This window comes from Ochotona curzoniae, unplaced genomic scaffold, assembly GCF_017591425.1.
Source record: "Ochotona curzoniae isolate NIBS_2020 unplaced genomic scaffold, NIBS_Ocur_1.0 contig_2210, whole genome shotgun sequence".
Lineage (NCBI taxonomy): Eukaryota > Metazoa > Chordata > Mammalia > Lagomorpha > Ochotonidae > Ochotona > Ochotona curzoniae.
The window spans coordinates 49,136,854-49,158,293 of NW_024465369.1; the positions used below are offsets into that span (position 1 = coordinate 49,136,854).

At 36.2% G+C, this 21,440-nt stretch overlaps 1 protein-coding gene across 2 annotated transcripts in view; it reads right to left on the bottom strand.

Annotated features, from left to right (window-relative positions):
• Nucleotides 1-1,310: 1,310 nt before the first annotated feature.
• TMEFF2 (transmembrane protein with EGF like and two follistatin like domains 2) overlaps nucleotides 1,311-21,440 on the bottom strand; it is a 247,987-nt gene continuing 227,857 nt past the window's right edge. Inside the window, exons 8-10 of one of the 2 annotated variants that reach the window (XM_040972154.1) lie at nucleotides 8,124-8,247; nucleotides 5,927-6,085; nucleotides 1,311-2,641 (exon numbers count right to left, since the gene is read on the bottom strand). In XM_040972154.1, the coding sequence (XP_040828088.1) occupies nucleotides 2,545-2,641; nucleotides 5,927-6,085; nucleotides 8,124-8,247 (380 nt within the window). In that variant the 3' untranslated portion in view covers nucleotides 1,311-2,544. Of the gene's footprint in view, nucleotides 2,699-5,926; nucleotides 6,086-8,123; nucleotides 8,248-21,440 lie in introns of both variants that reach the window. The other variant, XM_040972155.1, reaches the window with a different exon arrangement.

Below are 21,440 nucleotides of genomic sequence, written 5' to 3' on the forward strand. Positions count from 1 at the left end.
AGAGTAATAATGAACGTATGGATGAGAAATTGAGTTCTGAGGCATGAAGTGACTTGCTCACAGTTATGCAGCTAAGTTTCGGCCAAAATGAGACTTGAATTTGGTGACCATGGTTTTCAGCTAAATTTGTTTTCTACACTGTCTCTTCTATACTGTGCTGATCAGATCATGGCTGCAGTGATTTGTGCAATTCTGAGCTCTGCACTTACAGATATCTATATATAGATATATGTTGAAGGGAGAGTAATGTAGGTGCTACAATTACATGGAAATAAATCACATGAAGAGTAGCCAAGGAAATTAAAGATGCTTCACTTGGAGAAGGAAATGCTTGCAGAGGGGCTGTGGTGTGAGTGGGAAAACATCTGTCTTTATATTTAAACGTGTGCCATTATTCCTTTGTTTCAGAGAGGAAAAGTAGTAACCATGGATAGAAAATGTAGAGAAGTGAGTATTTAATATGGTTAAGAGTCTTCTGAAAAGTTGGAGACCCAGCACGAATGTCTACAGTAGAAGAAATAAGCAAATAAAAGTTGAGTATTATCTGTCAGAAGTCCCTTTAGAGAACTTGTTTCATTTACATCCCACTTAATGTCTCCCTAGGTCGTTGACTAGCACCTGGCATAAAGTATATGCTCACTTAAGACCTGCTGTGCATCTTTTATTAATGAGATTCTTCCATGCAGTGAGTGCACACGGGGTTGGGCAAGAGTGTATGTGTTACTATTTCTAGTGGCTTTCTAACACAAAATTTATGATCCTTTATAGAAATTCACATGTGGCAATATATTGCCTTGATATCTAACAATGTAATTCATTTCACTTTTGTAAAAGCCAAATGTAAGTGGAAGTGTTATTTATTTTAAACTACAAATGTTGCATTTCTTTTTCTTTTCCTTTGGGAGGAGGAAGGATTTGTTTATCACAGTTACTGTCTTACAGTGTTGTTCATGGCTAGTTAACATTTCTTATACCTGCTAACCAACTAAACTTCCACCTGGAAATTTCAAAGAAATTTGCTTGTACAAGAAAATCACAGGACTAATTTGTGGACACATTGAACTAACGGTTATACCAACAGAGTCACATTTTTCACAGTGAGGACTAATCTAAAAAAAGAAAAAGTTTTTTCAAGCCTTAAATCAAATTTAGTTTGTCACCTTGGTTTGCATTTTAACAAACATCTGAAATATCACTTCAGAAAATGTATTTTTCACTGAATATTTTATATTTGGAATGTGTTGATTTTCCATTTGTGTCTTTTTTTTTGGAAATTGGAGTATAATTCCTTTCAGTCCATGCATAGATAATTTGAAGGAGACAGGGCTTTATTTAGTTTTACTCATATTAGTCATCCAAAGCTGTGCAGAGATAAATGACAATATTTTGAGACTTTTCAGTTGACTGTTTTCCAAATAAAGTGATCACATGTGTTTGTATACTCAAGCAAAAACTCATACCAACTTCCCTACAAGGTCTTTTAGATTCTATGGAATTAATTGTTTTTCTTATTTCAATACGTAAAAACACTCAAAACAGATTTCTCTGTTTTTTTTTATGAAATAATGTCAACATCTTAGTTTCATTTCAAATCCTGCTGATGCATTAACCAAAAACTATTTGTGGAGTGTTTGCAAGTGCAATTTCATTCCCAGAACCTTCCACTACAAATATGGCAAGATGCTCCTAAGAAGTCACAATTTTGATGTTTCACATTTCATTTTGTTAATTACATTTTTTATTAGTTGTTAATTCCCCACTTATCTAAATTGCATAGATTTTTGTTGCTTAGGTATACCTAATATGTAACTTGCAACTTGCTTAGAGCCTTTGGATATATGTAGTTAACTGAGAATCTAAAATATTTCCAAATATAAAGCAATATCTTTTCCCTCTCCTTTATGAGATATAAAACATTTTCCATTCCCTTCTTCTTTGATTTAATTTATATGCCAGAGATTTTTCTGCTCTTAGATTGAAAATAGAAGGCTGGGGAAGAAAGATGAAATAAGATGATTCAAAGATCTGAAATATTTTATCTTCACTCGATATAAAGTAAATTATTTTTTCTCGTTTCCAATAACCATCATTTCCCTTGAACTTGGAACCACTCAAAACCTAGCTGCTCAGTCCTGTGTGAACTTATGTACTGTCTGAAGATGTGAAAAAAGATGAAATGCTGTTACTTCCACATATTTTGCTATCTAGTTATATTTACAGTTATAAAGTACCGCAAATTTAACAATGCCATTTTTTTTCTCATCATTGAGTATTTATTATATATAACAAATACATGGGAAAGAAAAAACTATATTGTGTGATATAAATAGTTTATTTACATTACAGAAAAACATCAAGACAATGTATACTATTTCAAATATATCCATACATAATCAAATATAGCTGTAGTACATGTTTTCATTGGTGTAGATTACCACAAATGCAAGGCAACATGTGTAGATCTCTTGTCTTATTCTTTTGTCTGTAATACTGTATTGTGTAGTCAAGCACTCGGTAGTCCAGCCACTGTGATACATGCTCCCTTTAGATTAACCTTGTGGACGCTCTTGTTGTGTTGTCTGAACTGTAGTGCCCTGTATTTTGCTTCTGTCTGTGAATTCTGTTGCTTCTGGGGCATTTCCTAGAAGGTTGGAAAGTTTACAAATCTTAGTCCAAAGTGATCACCTAAAGTTTGGTCCTATAATCACAGAATGAAGCTGTGGATTACGCAAATCATGAAAATACTTCAGATGAGATAGTTTATGAGTAGAGGCTGGTGTTTTTTTGAAAAAAAAATCATTATTTTTGTGTCTCCTGGCGGGCATCAACAAATTTCTGCTGAGAACTGAATGACAGAAGGGGAAGTTGAAGAGCACATCTACTTTGTCTTCAACTGGTTACTCACTAAGGCACAAAGAGCGGACTCAGCACAACACAATCAAGCAAGTTGTGAGCTTATCTCATTTCACTTCAAAGGTCTTCAACGAATTTACACGGTAGATGTCCTAAGGATGAATGTTATATTGGCATTTCAATGCTACAAGTTGAAATCCTATCAAACCAGAGAATAAACCAACTGTTAGTATATTATATGTAATGGAAAGGTATATTGTTCTGGTTGAACCTAATATAATTTTGTGCATGAACACTATAAGCTAGACACAGAAACGGGTACCAATTATGTAGCTTCTATAAAAAGTTAATGTTCAGTGAAATTACTTTGAAAAAATCTTTGACCTAGTACTTCATTTTGTAATAAACATTACAAACAAGAACAATATAAATTTGACATAAAATCCTATTATAACAAGCTGTGTGATAACAGACTATGTATGACTATACATATGCCTATATATATATATATATATATTTTATATGCAATAGACAAGTGTGGATGTGTGTGAGTAGCTTTATGTGAAGGAAAGAGTTGTTGAAATGAACATGATACTGGAAACCACATCCCAGCAAGTGGGATCTGCAGACAAAAAGATTGAAATGCCAACTTCTCAACAGGGCAACTCTTTTTATTTTGTAATGTATCTCTAGGTGTCTATGTTTTTCCTGATAAATTTTGTGTTTCAGAGCAGGTGTTTGACTAAAATAGTAAAGAAAAATAGGGAAAGAAATCAGAAAAAAAGAAAGAAAACCAGAAAAGAGCCAGAAAAGAGGAGACCAGATGGGAAATCCATCAAAATAGAAATTGAGAATGAGACCTCTGATTGGCATAATTTTGCAAGTTTTCTAACAAGTGGATAGTGGGCGATAGGCCCTGAGAAGTGTGGCCAGGTCACCAGGGATTTCTGGAAAGTGGGGTTAAGGAGATGACCTGGTTGGAAAATCTGATTTCTAAGCAAAAGTTTCAAGTGAATGAGATGAATCCACCATGAGAATTGTTGTGCTTTCTTGAATAAAACAACTCCTGGAAGAGATTTATGAAATGTTTTTCAGGTTAATTTAACTTATGTGCTATTTGTCCTCCTTAACAGTAAAGAGAAGATAGTTTTTTTTTCTCTTTTAATAAATAAAAAAATATGCCTTGAAAAAGTAGATTACTCTAATTTGGAACTCAGTTTAGGTAACCTTGAACATCAGAATACACAAAGCCATGACCAGCAGTGTGAGTGGTGGTAAGTGCAGACGCTTTGACATTTGATGGCTTGTCTGCTCTTCTTGTTCAATCACGTGATTTCAGCTGTTGTGTAACTTTTCAAAATATGCAGTCCCTATTGTAAACACATAATTGTTCCTCTTTGTAATAAGTACATAGAAGTAGAGATGTATACAATCATAGATACTGTATACACACACACACACACACACACACACACACACACACACACACTCCTGGTAAGATCAGCGCCTTATAAATTCTGGGCGATTTTACAATGTATAGAAATGAAACTTTAAGAACAGAATTGAAAAAACATATTGTATTTAAAATTTTACATGTTTATCAGTGCGTAAAGTAGCAAATTATTATGAGATTATATGCATCATATGTGGATTTAGTTTTTTATGTACCAGTATTACCTAGATAGCAGAAAGCTCAAGATCCTTAGAGTAATAAGACACAATTTACCATCTTTTCTGGTTTTTTCTTCTTGCAGTGAGTATTTTTACTTTCTGCAGTTATCTTTCTGTTCCCCAGAATCTATTTTAATGTAATTCATCGACTCAGTTGGCATCTACACGTGAGAGTCGAGCTTATGAACTCAACTTGGTTTAAAGCAGCACAGAGATCCAGCCAATGATCTTCCCTTAAGCCTCTAGGCCTGGTGAGGATTTATGAACCATATTTTGTCTTTTTCAAGAGCAAATGCCACACTTGTCTTCAAAGACGATAGTGCAATCCAGCTACTGCGATGTGTTATGGCCTCTATTTTCTAAAGATACGACTCCGTCTTTTATTTTCTTGTCTTTTGAAAACAATTTTTGGGGAAACTTTCTGATTTACTGTGGAGCTATAGAAATGAATGAAAGTCTAAATGCCATGTGAATTTGGTGAAAACTTTGAACTACTTTCCTGGAACTTTTTAGAGGAAAGTGAAATCAAGTCAGAGAGAGCTTTGAAAAATTCTTGTTACACAGGATGCCAGTGATACTTATTTGGATTGCAGTCTGAGATTTGGTTATCATGGCTTTGTATGCTAATTAAATTAAGAAAATACCCAGCGTACCCTATCAAATCCAGTGCTAGATACCACTAAACAATCATTGCTTTCCTATTAAAATTGGATGAAACTTTGGTTTCTCTCTCACCTGGGTGTTCAGAAAATAATTACTCTGATGGAATTTGCAATTTTCACTTAAAAACTTGTACTATTTGCTTCATACTTCTAAGTATCAAATCTTCTCATTTATATCACATAATCTCTCATTGCATATTTTTTGCATTTTATGATAAGAAGTTACTTTGTCACCTTAAGATAAAATATATATTTGGTGCTTATGGCTAGATACTTAAAATTGATTATCTGAGAGTTAGAAAGATGTTATAAATATGAGGTAAATTTTGTTACTATTCTAGGTCCTGTTTAAAATCTTTCTTGACTTAGTTTGATATATTGATTTTCCTGGGTGAGGATAAGTTGGTCATTTAAATAGTCTGTTGGTAGGCTGGATGAAGACTGACCTCTTACAGTTAAAAGAGAAGGGCATATTTAAACAAAGTTGATATGTAATAGGGAAAACAAATTTTCTCTTAGAAAATCAATAATTCTCATCTTATTGCAGAAAAATAACATGTACCACTTCCACATGAAATTCCATGCCTTTTCATTTGACTTTTCATATAGTTTTATAGTAAAGAAATGGGACTCGAGGAGAATAGTGGAGTCCCAGAAGGTCCTTCTCATCAAGGGGTTCAATTTGACACAGAACGCATACCATGCATCTGTACCTGGAGGCCACTGGGTACTATACTGACCTTGTGATGCAGAGGACCACCACACAGATGACTGCGATCTGAATCGTCCCAATGACAGCCGCAATTAAGACATATTGAAATCGCACAGGACCAGGGACAACGTACAGAACACTGTAGTCCTTTTTTTCACAGTGTTGTCCAGTATATCCGGCATCACATCTGGAAGGAATGATAGTATAACAGTTACCTGGAGCTGCTGGATTCATGTTTATAGTGGATCAATAATTACTTATCCCTCTAATTGTAGTTAGAACTTCTTGTCTCCATTTCTGAATAAATACAACTTAGGAGGCATGGTACTGAACTACTCATTTTCTGCTGGATTTCGTTGTGCTTGTTGTTTGGGAGAATTATTTATTTTTAAACTTACAATAATGGGTTATGAAGATAGAAGGATTGCTGGATAATTTGTCTCTGATGTCAGCACACAAAGAAAATACTTATTCAGAAATAGTTGTTTATCTTTTCAGGTGAGATTTACACCTCATTTAGTAAGCTCTTTATTCAATCCAAGTCAACACATTTACTTGAGAAAACATTTGTTTCTGAAGTAAGAATATAAAAATTAGGCTAGTTCCTTGTTCTGGGTAAAACATCCTCTGCACTATATTATGAGAATGAACGTTCAAAAACATTAGAATCAGAGGTATAATAAGATTCACTACTTCAATTTGCTGGTCATAAGGGCATATGTTGATGTTATAGAGTTAAATTATGTTAGAGAAAAAAAATGATTATGATGTGAAACAAGCTCTGGGCTATTTACCTGAGAATGGATATTGTGCCTCACTTGCTGAATCCCACCCAGATGCTCAGGCAAACAGTATACATATATTTATATTTAAAAAATTTGCTTATTTATTTGAAAGGCAGAGAAGAAAAGATTTGTTTGTTTATTTGAAAGGCAGAGAGAAAACAATCTTCCATCTCTGTCTTACTTCCCAACTGACTAAACAGTCAGGGCTGAAAAGGCCAAAGCCAGAACCAGGAATTCCAACTGGGTCACCCATGTGTGACAGGAAAGGTACACCCATGTGTACACCTTCCCATGTGCATTGTCCAGGAGCTGAGTGGGTATGGAGCAGCTGGGGTTTAAGCAGGCTTGTGAGAGGAAATACTGATGTTACAGTGGCAGCTTAACCAGCTGGCCCCAGCAAATCTGTGTATTAAAGTAGCATTTGGCAGTGAAATGACAACGCAGTTTTAAAAGAAAAAAACTGAAGATAATCAAATGGTCATTGATTTTGTGAGATTCTTGTCATACTTTGAACTTCTGGGACTCCACCCAGACATCTTTCCTCCCTGCATCAAGATGGGTTTAATAGTGGCCACTCTGCTGAGAGTCACACTCACGCTGCTGGGCTGCATTGAAAGGCAGGTGCCCATGTATTCGGTGAAAGGAAACACGAAAGAAAGACCTTTCTAAATGTCATAGGGTAGGAACTGGGAGGAGAGAGAAAAGACAGCATTTTGCTGTCTATTAAAACACATCCTATTTTATTGTATGACACTTGCATGTTAATTCAAATTACAATAATTTTGATAATTCACTTTGACATTACATACACCTTCAACGTAGCTGAAGCAGATATTAATGCTTATGAGCAAACTGCAGAAGAGCAATAACTTCTTGCCTCGACTAAGTGCAACATTGGGGAGGTCTGGCTGATCATCTTGCTGTGCAGGGCTCCCTAGCCAGCAGATTCATAGAGAACAGACACCAAATGTCTCACAAAAGATAGAACACTGTTATTAAAAGATCTGGTGGAGTCTGAGAAGGAGAACCTCCCAAAACCAACTATGCTATCTCCTGTACAGATGGCCTCACCTGTTTGCTTATCTGATAAAGATTTAATGAACACCTGATACATGCTGACACTCTTTTAGGTTGATGGGAAAGAGTGCTGAGTAAAGACACAGAGGAATCTCCTCTTCAAGAGGCTTGTAATAGTGCAAACGGCGTGTTAGATTCTAGTAGATGAATCTTTACATTTCTTGTAGTGATATATGATGCAGTGCATGGGTGTGTAAGGTATGCAAATTTTTGGTTTGTGTGTGTGTGTGCAGGTGAGAATTGTGTTTTGCAGCTTCTCGCCTATTCAAATATAATCCCCACTAATTCTGTGTAAACATTTTTAATTTACCTATTGCATTTTTACCTTAGCTAATTTAGAAGTTGAGGTGTGAGAATCCTTACCTGCAAGATGGCTGCTGCATATTGACAGAATGCTCACACTTCCCGTGCAGGCAGAAGCCATTGTAGTGTTCTGGACAAGGTATGTGGTGTTCTCTGGCACTTTCTTCTAATTTGTTAGCATTCTCTGTGAACACAGATAAAAGCAAGAACCCCTCTAAGCACAATCTCAGCTCAGCCAGATCAACCAGTACATTAAGAAGCAAAGCTACAGTATGCGTAGAGATTTAAAAGGGCAAAGAACTAAAAGCACACATCTTCAGAAGCAAGAAGGAGAAAGAATTGAAAGACACATATCTTAACAATTGTGTTTAGAGATGAAACTGCAAAATTACCCAGTGTGTTTCATGCAATTTCCTACATCTTTAACAGCCAGTGATGTTTCTGTGAGTTGCCAGACAGCTTTAATTTTCCTTGTGTAGGGACTGTACATTGATCAAAAAATAATGTAAGAGGAAATATTCCATTTCTTTGAATTTCAAAGCCCAGAATAATGTCTATAAGTGTAAATTGCTATAATGCCTAGATATTTTCTCAATGTGAGAGCTTAAAATTAAAATATGGCCATATTCAATTGTTAAACAGACATTTTCCAAACCAAATGCAAATTTCAATAAGTGTATTCTTTTTAAGCTTTTTTAAATCTACTGGGAACATGATTTGTATTAGCAGCCATATTTTTTATTGCAAAAATAAAACTACTGAAAGAAAAATGTTATTTCAAATTCTCTTATCTAGATATTCACATAATATGTGTTAAAAACTTTAAATATATTATATGAATTATATTTAAATACATATGTATGTAGGGTTTTCTTTGGTTTATTTTATTCATTTGGCTCACTCTCCAAATGCCTGGCAAAAAGTGAAGATAGAAGCCAGACACTTGGTCAGGGTCTCCCCTGTGGGTTTCGGGGACCCAGCTATTTGATCCATCAGTCATTGCCTCTGGGATGTGCATCTACTGATGCAAACTGGAATAAGGAAGAGGAGCCAGGATTTGAGCCTACACACTCTCACGTGGATTATGGGAGTCCCAAACAGCACCTTAACTGTTTTCATGTCTTTCTCTTTTTTACATATTCCTCCTATAACAAAAAAGATTTGTGTTTTTTCTTTTCTTTTTATCATCTGAAATCTGATAGTCTTCAAAGTTTCTGCCCAAATACATGAGAAATGGAAGTTTCTTAACTTCAGTCTGAAGACACTACTCAGTACTGCAGTGAATGGTCAACACTAAAGGGAGACTGCAAGTGAATGCCTATTTGTACGAGGTTGATTATTTGCTATTATTCCCATGCAGAGATTTATTTTTATTATAGAATATTGTTATAATTTTTACTGGCACTCAAGGCTGATGAGCATATTCATCAGGAGACAAAAAGGCTTCTGGTATTAGTGAATCAGACAAATGTATTATTTATATGTAAGTAGAGCTATAAAATACCTACACATTTTAGGATCTATATGCCAAAAGCAAAACATTAAAGTTTGAAGTAAATTGTTAAATATGTTTAATGGTTTCTTATGTAGGGATATTTATGTACATTATTATGATGGGTAATGTTTCAAATTCCATATCCAAACTGATAAGACATTTACTACAAGTACACTAGAGAGGGTGTACATGGCGTTTAAATCATTCATTTGTTTAATGTCTGTGTTTCTTCAGCTTTGATGATTACTGATCCTTCATTTGCATTGTATCTTTACACTGATAGATACTATTAAAAGAAACAAACTGTTCCATTTCAACTGAAATGACTAGCAGCATACAGAACTTTATCGGTTTCTCCTGCTTTTTTTCAAATTCCTTGAGGCATGACATTTTTGATAGTCACATCCACAATATGCAAAACTGTAGTGGGGTAATGTAAGATTAAAATTCCAACCTGCCATCAGCTGACTGAGATGAAAGTAGGACAACCACAGGAGTTAGTTGTACCTTGACATAGTTTGTGGTCATTCATTAATCCATGAGGGAGACTGGGCTTATTCTGTGCAGGGTTAGGGGACTGCAAACACGAGCAATCAAACCATGCACCTGCTGTTTAAAGAAGGTTTAGCTGTGGGGTTTGTCAGTCCCACTGCTGATGTAATGAACCAGCACTGATTTTCACTTATTTCTGGCTCTCCTTCCCATAAAAAAACTAGTCAACTCCTTATTTAGTGTTCGTTAGTAACCCTCCAGTGCTTCTGCACACCTGTATGTAACGAATTTTCTGTGATTTGCTCACATTGCCATTACAACCATCTTTTCAGTCATAATATTTTTTCCCAACAGATCTTATTATGGCCATTTTTCTTTCTGTCAGTTACAAAACAAGATTGAGAATTTTCTTAACACAAAATACATTTTTAGGCCACTTTATTTTTAACACTGTTTCTTATGCCATCTTTATGTTTTTCTTTTCTTGTTTTGTACCATATGCGTAGTTATGAACTGAAGTCTAAGGGCAAAATAAAAGCTTGTTTCATTGAAGGTACTGCCTTACTGTGGTGAGAGCTGGATACTTTGCAAAGTTCATTATCCAGCCAGAATGATCACATGGGAGGGGAATAGTTTCCATCATAAAATCTACTAATTAGTTTACAGCATTCTTTGTGAGCTTGAAGTGTTCTATTATGCTACTTATAGGATACTGTCAAATAAAGAAGCAGAGAGATTGAAAAAGAATGAGTGGAAAAATTATCTCTGGGCAAGAAAATGAGGAATAATTGATCTATGTCAACAACTCTGTAATCAGTCCAACCAAGTAAACCAGTTGATTGAAAACCTGAATATATAACCACTTCTAGTAATGTAATAGACACATTTTAGAAATTAGATTTAAGTATATTAAGAACAGTAGATGCACAGAAATCTACTAGTCCAATAAATACGTGTATGGACAATGATTAGTATTTGTGGTACTGGGTTTTATGTGTAATGGATGTTCCAGCAACAATAAAGCATTTAAAGGTTTAAAATCACATGAAAGCAGTACTTTGGAAGATTGTGTGTTTTCTCTAGTTGCTGATGGTTTAGGTATTGATTTCTCTGTTCTCCATTTAAAAGGAGGTTTAATGTAAATGTGTGGTCTTTCTTCTCAGAGAGATACTGGTGTGGTTGGAACCCTTCATGTCTATTTAAAATCCTCAAGAAGTTTTCTATCTCAATGCTTAAAATGGGTTGTTTTGAAAGAGATCTTGACCCTTTTAGGAACAATTTCTGATATAACCTGAGTTCTTCGCAGTAGTGCTAATAGGATTGTATGCTCACTGCTAGTCAACATTGTAGTCAAGAGCTTTTGAAGTGGTCTTTTCTATATTGCACCACTCCACATATTGTTCCTATCCTGTGCTTTCAGAAACATACAGCCAAACTCAGAGAGACAGAGAAAATAGTAATAGGACTTATTCTGGCAAGTCAAGTAGGCAAGTTAAGTGGGTAGAAATACAGAACTAAACTTAGTAGTTCAGACAAATAGATATAATTGTGTTTATGTGTGCATGTGTGTGTACACACTACTCTTGGTTTCCTTTACCTAAAAATCTATGAATAAGATGAGAGAACTGATTGAAGTAACACATTACTGATTAAAGTAGAAATGCAGCGTTATGAAATTTGAATAAAACATAATACATCTAAGCAAGGCACTTTTCCTTTTGGACATGGTTAGAGTGTTGCCAAAGACGTTCTGACTCGAGTCCTGTCATCTTTTCAAATGCTCTGGAGGTTAGTGTCTGGAAAACTCAACTTGAACTTGCAATCCCAATTGCAGAGACATATACCAGAGTATTAGTGTCTAGTGCTCTTAAGTAGTTACTCAATCAACCTATTTCTTTTATTTTGATGCTCTACTCTCTAAATAGTTTTAAAATAAAATAAGTTCATGTCTATAAGCCTACAGATTGAAAATGACGTTGGCAGTACAACATGAGTATGTTAGCCAATTGACAGTTACACATTTTATTCAGTGAATGGATTACCTGCAAATCTCTATGTATTTCCTTTGGAGGGAGCATAAGTAAGTCTTCAGTAAGAGTTCTTGGATTTTGTAGGGTCAAACTTTCACACCTGGAGGCTGCAGTACCCACTGTTCATTATCATCTTTGAGGCTTTTCGGAAACTGATTACACAACCAACTTCTCTGATAATAGCCCCACTTTTTTTTTAACCAGGTCTTTCTTTCAAATATATAAATTCACTATACCACTGATTTCCCGGAAAAAGCGTGGATTGGTGTAAGGATCTCAGAATAAGTTGAAAGAGTTCTAAAGTAAAGGTTATGTCAAGAATTTAGTGGCTGTTTCAGTGAAGTGGATTGCTATTGCACATTTTTTAAACAAGTGGTTTCAGTTAGAGAATGAACTCTGCAGTAGCAGTGTTTTTCTGATACTATTAAAAAGGAGCTGTGTTACATTCTCAGAGAAGTCACAGACTGTGAGTGTATGGATCAGATTGTATCAGATCCCTAGGTTCTTTGAACACTGAGAGTAATATTCATTTCCATTAATGATAAATTACTATTGGGCTGGCACTGTGGGGTGGTACAGTAGGCAAAGCTTCTGCCTGCAGTGCTGGGATCCCATATGGGCACTGGTTCAAGTTCTGGATGCTCCACTTCTGATCCAGCTCACTGTTGATGGCCTGGGAAAGCAGCAGAAGATGGTGCAGGGCTGAGCTGATTTCAGATGGGCTCAGCTCCAGCTAGCAAGTGCCACCATTTGGGGAGTGAAACAGAGCATGACAGACCTCTACTTCTCCCTGTAACTCTGCCTTTCAAATAAGAATAAAATAAATCTTTAAAATAGATAGATATTAAATGGTTACTAATGTTAATGGTAAAATACTATTTTTGATACTCTAGAGGAGAAGGAAGGAAATTAAAAATATTCTTTAGTTATATTAAACAAAGTAAATCATCTTTACCTAAATGATGGAAACATTTACTTTTTCTGAGAGTATGAAATATCTGAAATTCTAGTTTTGTCTATAATTCAGATATTCTAGCAAAAAAATGACCTTTATTATGTATTATCTTCCTTTTGGGTGAACAATATGTTTCTTGAATCAAAATTCAATTTATATCACCATGCTTTCACATAACATTTTATCTTGACAAGCACATGCATGTGAGCAGTGAAATTTGGTTTATTATCTTTTCGACTATCTTTCCTGTGGGCACACAAAATACATGTTGTTTTTCTATCAAGTCCAAACTTTCACTGTTGAATCTATTTATACAATACTACTCTTTTCATAATTAATGACAATACAAGAAAACTCCAGCACTGAAATATTCATATTCTTACATTCTTGTTATGATTTCTTAATTTTACCTTTCCCCTATTTACAGCCAGTCTTCCAAACAATTTGAAACTAATTTTATTTAGCCAACTAGGAAAAGAATAACTATGTTATTCTCCATTATATTTACATTATCCCTGGGACAGGTATAAATTATGAATCTGAAGTAAAGTCATGATTGTCTCTGTTGATTAGAGTTGGTTTCAGAGAAAATATATAATTTTTATGATTTCTTCTCTTTATCTTATCAGGCATAAACATATTAGGTGGCAGTGAAACTTCACAGGTAGCTTGAATTGCAAGTAAAGCTGTTTAAAAGACCAGAAAAGTGTTCCTATTGAATGTGTTCTGAATATAATGCAATGTGAATTCTTGCAACCTAACAAATCCCATAATAGCCTCACCTGCTGTCATAGTTTCTTCAAGGCATAGGTGAGTAGATGAGACGAATTTCTCCTTTTTTAAGCCTGTAGGACGGAGACTCAAATAAAAATGCTAACTAGAAGTGACAGCTTAGCACAAGGAACCCAGAGGTATTTAAGGACACAATTCATTCTCAAGGTTTGAAAAGAGCAGAGACCATCACAGCATTCCTAGCGATTTAATCTCTGTAAAGACTTGGAAAAATAAGTCTTCCAAACAGACATTACATCCTTCAATTACTACAGATTCAACGTTTCTTCTGAAAGTGGAATATTATTCTGTTTTTTTTTTTTACAGAAAAATAACTAAAATTACTTGGCTCTGAAACTGTGCCACTCTGTGTGTGGACAACAGTGTGGATGTAAATGGAAAGAAATTATCCCACCATTAACTAGACAGCCATATAAAACTTGAAATGTGATTATCCATATCAATATTTGAGAAGGTAGACGTTCTTAGTGGACATAATACTAAAGTAGAAGAAAGCTAATCTTCATATTACTATATTCTCAAGCAATGCCTTGATGGCATTACCCAAGAACTGCTTGAATATGTAGAAATTGGAAAAGAGACCAGCGCCTGAAGTATCAACAGTAGCATGGGAACGAGAGTGGTTGAAATTCAACAGTACTAGTGATGATTTGCATTAGCTGCTATTTTCTCAGGTTCTACTCGTCATATATTTACAAAGAAAAACACTGAAAAATCAGTGACATTCTGGGACAAAACTTTATATGTAACACTTTTGATTACCCAAATGCAACTTTTATAATTCAGAGATTTGGTTTGACAAATGGTTAAAAATTCTGTAGCTCCAAGAAAAGACATTATTTTTGCTTATTTTTGGGAGTAAAACAGGTACATCTTTGGCTGCTTCCTCTACGTTTGACTCAGAAATGCCTTGCATTGTTCTTGGTGACAGAGATTGACCTTCAAGAGGAGGATGGCTAGGAGAACTTGGATTCTGCCTCTAATGGACTTGTTCACAATTTAATCAAGAGCTTATGAACAGTGTGTAAGTGTGTAACTCCCACAGGTTTAGAGAATCTAGTTTGAAGATCCTTAAAAAAAACTACAATATTTTATAGAACTTGAGATGCCTTTGACAACATTTCCTTGTAAGTATTAGGCTTTGGGAAGAAGTAGGTTCTATGGTTCATTAGTCTCTTGGGATTCCAGAGCTGGAATTGCCTTAAGCTTATCTGGGGCAATCTGCAACAGATTTCCCACTGAGTTTTCTCTGCAGTATCTCTTCTTACATCATGGATTCTCTTAGAAGACAAAGTTTTCTATAAACCTCAGAAAAAGGAAAAATATGGAACACCGTTTGATACCAAGAATATACTTCTTTGTTCTTGTTTTGACCTAAGTCAATGTATTTCTGATCAAATTTATTTGCTTAGTAGCTAAACTGGATATTAGTTTTTAGTGAAGTTTTTTTTTTAGTGACAGCACTAAAAGTGATGTTAAGTGACAGAAGAAAAAAGCAGTGAATTCAGGTCTTATCCAACTTAATGTTCTGGGCTATAGGAGTTAAGATATTTTATTGTTATGCTACATATGCTTAGATGGATAAATAGTCAAACTTATCTCTATTAGGTAATGCATTTATTTTCCTCTGGGCCCCGAAGCTACCAATCAGCAGAGAATGAGGTGACTGAAGATGGACTATGTGCTGGGACTCAGTAAGAGCAAAGGTTTTGCTATATTTATAGGACCTAAACACAGCATTTTAGTAATTGATTAGACAGATACTTTTTGAGTAGTTACTATGTGACTCACACAGTGTTATGGGCAGTTTACAGTATGCTCTATATATCTGTTGCTTTGTATCGATTTTTCTTGTTGTTTGCCAAAGAAAACACTTAGCACAAGATGATAATAAATGTATCCACAATTACTTGAAAATATACAAGGGAGCACATTCGTGTTTAACATACTAAACATGCATTACTTATAACAATCCTTTAAGGTAGATTTATGAACTCCTCAGTTTGTACAGGTTAGGAAAATGGGGCATAAGTAGACAAATTACTTGTGTTAGGAATTTGCACAACTGACACACAGAGCTTAAAACAAAGTCAAGCTCTTCTCAGGCTAACATACCACATGCTGTTAAACAAAGCACAGCATCTGTCTTTCCTAACTTTTGTGTTATTTGTTACTTGTGACTCCTGACTCATTAACCACCTATTGCTAATAGAAAAAGATAGTTGTTTTCTTTTTTCCTCCTTCATGCCCTAGGAGGAGAATCTTGTCTAAGATCAAGCTATGATGAATATGGACCCTCCCATTCTCCTCACGGGCTCTCTATCAATTATCTACTTTCTCTCCAGTCTTCAACTCTGCCTTGCTCTTTGCCCTTGTCCTTCAACATTGCAATACATTTGGATGGCTTGGTTTCCTCCTTAAAAATTAAATTCATGTCCTTTAGCAGTTCTCTTCTTCTTTCCTCCTATACAGCTAAACTTCTACAAAGTCTTGTCTGTGCCTCATCACTTCATGAATGACTCCCATTTTCTATAACCTGCACAGACCTGCGGTAACTCCCTTTGGAGGAACTGCAATGACCAGGGCCACCTGAAATGGCTCTGCTGCTGAAACCATCTCTTCTCAGACTTCAACCTTCACAGTCTCTTAGCTGCCACTTCCCTTTTATTGAAACCCTCCCTTCCCTGGATGCCCACGAAACTATCTACCTTTTCCTGGATTTTGGTTGTTCCTTCATAGTTTGTTTCCTATGTTCCTTTTTTCCCCTTAAATGTTGATGTTTTCTCATATATATGTATTTATATATATATACACACACTTGAAGCATTTATATGTGAATATATATGAATATATACATACACAGGTATATATGTGTGTATGTATGTATATGTGTGTGTTTGTATATATATGTATACACACACATACACACACACACTCTAAATGTTCTTCTTGAGACATTGCTTAGGACTCATTCAAGGCAGTATTGTTCCCATCTGCATGGGACTTCCAAATACTGATCAAGCTTCTTTGCTCCAGGTCATCATACTTTTTATAGTTCTTATCTATGTATCAGAATGTCTCGTATTCCCAGAAACGCCGGCCCATTAGACTCCTTTCAGTTCTTTCCCTGTTGCTCCTCCCAGACAGGCTGAAGCCGTAAAACTGGATTTCAGTTTCAATAATTGAGTAAATCACCAAGTCCTATGGTTTCTACTTCTTTAACATCTTCCCAGTTTCCCTATTTTTCTGCATTTCTGTTGCTATTCAGTTAGATCATCAGTACCTCTTGGCAAATCACTTTGCATTGATTCAACCCTCTCCAAATCAATTCTCCACTCTGGTGCTGGGGTGATATTTCTAGAAGAAAAACTGGAGTTTATCACAACCTCTCTGAAAACATCCCAGAAGAAAATAGTTCTCCAGTTATTACTCATTAATCTTTAAATGATTCAAACTTTAACATTACTTAGGAGACCACTCAGAATCCGCCCATGTTCTCTATCTTCACCTTTTATAAATATCTAGCCTTTTGCCACATTCACCATATGAAATGTTTCTATATCCCCCCCACCACCACTTTCCATTTGTTCTTCCCTGGAATACTCATTTCTTCCCCCTTTATCATACAAATTGCCACTGATCCATCATCAGGGAAATGACTTCCTTCAAGAAGTTTCTGTGGTGGTCTCCCATGCCCCGCCAGTCTGGGCTCACTGCTCCATTTACCTAAGATCACTTCTAAGTTTTAGCCCTTTTCACACCTAATTCTCATTGTTGTTTACTTGTCTGTGACATATTGGTCCAGAAATTCATTTTTAAAGGGATGACATATATCTGATTTTTAAAAACTGCTGTAATGTTTGTTCTTAGTACAGAACACTGAGCAAAGAGGATGTTGCACACATGATTTTTAAAATGAAGAATTCTTCCTTTTAAGCTTTTGCACTGCTGTAATTGCCCACTATGAAGAAGCTGCCTGAAAAACACCCAGAAGAGAGGGGCCGATATTGTGGCATAGCCAGTAAAGCTGCTGCCTGGTACATCTATTTTTATGGACATTGATTCATGTCCCCACTACTCTGCTTTCAAACCAGCTCCCTGCTAGTGCACCTGGGAAGGCAGCAGAAGATGGTCCAAGTCACCCACATAGAAGACCTGGAAGATGCACTTGCTCATGGCTTTGGTCTTGTCCTGCTCTGGTAGTTGTTGCCACCTGGGAGGTGAACCAGAGATATTACTCTGTCTCTCTCTCTTTATATACCTCTGCTTTCAAATAAATCTTTAAAAAATAAACAGAAGTGATGACAGAAAAAAAAATCTTAATCTTGTGTCATGAGAGCAATTATTGAAAGGTGAGTTTTTGACTTGTCAGGAAATGACTGAAGTGATTGAGACAGCTGCCTTACGAAAGAGCATTTGCTGGAAGGCTGTAGATGCAGTCCCTGTAGAAATGGATCAGGCTAACAGGTTACAATCTCTTCTTCCCACAACTTCTGGAGCTGATGGAGAGGGAAATAGATCCTCCTGTTTTTATACTAACATGCCTGGGTCCAGGATGTGGCAGCCTCCGCTCCTTTCTGTGATGCTGGCATCCTAGGTTGCAGTGCCCAGAGCCCTAGCTGCTCCACTTCTGATCCAACTCTCTGCTAATGTGTCTGGGAAGCCAACAGTTAGTCTGGAGGCCTCTGCCAGCCTAGTGTTTGGGCCCCTCCCATCTATGTAGAAGATGTGGAACATTTGGTCTGGACCATCCCTGCCTGCTGCAGTTATTTGGGGGGAGTGAACTAATCTCTCTCCAATTTCCCTGTCTATCTCTCTTCTTTTCAAGTAAATAAAACAAATATTCAAATAAAAAAAAACACCCCCTCTGTTTATTGAGGATATGTGATTCTAAAAGAAGGATGACTAACTGCCTTTATAGATCATGCAATATGGAAACTTTAGTTCCTTTATGTGGAAAAATACAGGTATCTGTATGCACAGCACAACTCACAATGCAAACTGGGACTATGTAACACTAGTTCTGAGTTCATAGATTCTAATTTGGCCATGAACTCTGTTTCTATTGTATTATTCAAAAGTGAAAAGTGATGGTATTTTTAGAAGAAAAAGGAAAGAAACTTTCATTGAAAAAGCAAAACGAAAAGGAAAAACATATCAAAAATTTCTGATATTTCAAATTAGAAACTATGATTATAAGTTAACAAAATATTTTCCTTAGTTGTCTGTTTCTGAGTACAACCTAGGGTTTATTCTTATAGAAATATTTTATAATGATAGATTATAAACACCAAACTCTGAGTAAAGATATGCTTGATGATGGTACTGCATTGAAGAAGGCTGCCAATCAGCTTCATTCTCTATAACAGCACTCAAAAGAGCTGGAAAGCTTTTATAGCTTCTCAAATTCAAGAAAAAAAGGTATAGCTTTTACTCTTCAATAAGCTTTTGTGAGTAGAGTCTCAGAAGTGCTACAGAAAAGACACTACAAGTAATATAAAATTCTCTATGGAGACTGGTTTAAAAATGAACTTCTGTAAGAAGTAAAAGGAAATAAATAAAAGTTTTATAAAATTGAGGGTAAAAGTACTTTTCAAAGGTAGAACTGTTTTGTATTATTTAAATGGAATATTTTAGTTTAATGTTTAATTCAAAACATTAGTAAACTTCCTTGGCTAGGAGATGGAAGACAATGGCATGTAGAAACGCTAGCTACCTGAGCAGCATTTGTAAGCACAGGCCTTTAGTGTTTGGGTGTCGCAGAATCCTTGCAGACACTCCGAATGCTCTGATACCCCTTTCAGAAGTGTGAAAGTGCATGTTCCACAGTGCCTGCTCTAGTGACTCACCTCCATTGCTTATGGAAAATGAATTTTCTGGCTTTGATTCTGATCAACTGAGAGTTAATTGTGAAGGCATTTGAGTCTCTTTTCTAAAAAGATGTTTTGCTTTTTTACTGACATAAAAAAATTGTGCATATTTTTGTACTCATTTATGACACATTAATAATTAGACACGTGATGTTTTGATTTATGTATGTATCATGTAGTGATCAAATCAATGTAATTACCATTTCCTTTCCTAAAGCCTGAATTATTTCTTTGTGGGAAAAACATTAAAATTCTCTCTTCTAATTATTTTGAGCTATATTATACATTATCAGAAACACTCTGTAGAACGACCTATCCTTTCACAAAGCACTCTGGGCAACTCTGGGACTCACCTGATGCCTCCGATGCGGATCACTATAGTCCTGGCCTCACATGGCCATTGCTTCTCATCAGTCTGTTTTCAGCCATCTGACAGATGCTAGGTGTGTCCTGTGCACCGCTTACCCTCACTGGACATCTTTCCGACTCCAGGTCTATCTCAGCTGCCCTGCTATGCAGTCCTAATCTCATCCACAGTCTATGAGTAGGTGTGCAATGTTTGGTCCTTTGTGCTTTTGCTGTGACAGCTCCCTGGCTGTCACGGAAAGTCCTCAGGGGCCTTCAGCTTACCAAGCCTTGCTTACCTTGGATGCTAGGTCTGAAAAAATGATTTCATTCAGAATGCCTTTGCCTCTTTTGAGAGCAGGAGATCAAAAAATAGGCTGTCACAAGTGCAAGATTCAGTTAGAAACTTCCAAATTTTGTTAAATTTCAGGTAAAGCCAAGTTTTTGACCCTTCAGGTTGGCTTAATGATGGGTACACAATAAATAAGATAAAAAGAACTCTGGATGTGGAAGCAAATGAAGCATCCTCTTTGATACAGAAACAAATAACACAGCTGAGAAAAGGTGCAGATTACACCAATGCTTATGATTGCTTCAATTTCCAGACAGGAGCAGAGGAGCGCTGGTCAATTGTTGATATCTATATAAATTCAGCTAGTCTGCAGAAAATCTAAAGTCATAACAAAGGTAATAGGAGCAGGAAAGAAGGCAAATTGATGGAAATAAATGGAACCAAGTTATCACTGTGGCAGTGCGGCAACTAGGGGAGAAGGATGTTATAACACATAGCATGTGTTATGAGCAGATGATCAAGGATGGAAAAGAAGTATAACTCCTCAGTTTCATGGGACAAAACGGCAGCCATCCGTGCTTCTAAACTGCAGGCTGTAAGGACACAGGACATACTCTGCAGGCCACAGCTCAGCCAGTAACTATGTTGCTCTTGCTGCTTCAGTCTTCATGGAAAAGGGGATTAGGCAATCAGTTCAAAAGGAGTAGGTTAGAAAATGTCTGCAGATTCCCTCACACTGTTGCTTTGTAACCTTTAACATGCTAACTGATGCTGTGAGGTGGTTTGGGGAGGATGGGCAGTGTGCAATGCAGAATGTTCTTTGGTCTGTGGTGCTGCTCTCTTGCTTTGAGGAATATTCTGTGGGACTAATTTACTGGACGTCATTCTGGAGAACATAGATCAGAGCATCTGCATTTTAAAATATTATTCAGCATACACAGAGCAAACAATAGTATTTGGCTTTTTGTAAAGGGAAGAAACCTTGTTCTGATAGTTCACCAAAGCCACTCTGCAAGGTCATAGTGGATCAGTGCATTAATATACCTGGTTACTCACTCAGGCTACACAGAAATCTTTGCATTGCACTACACCCTGTCTTAGGGGAG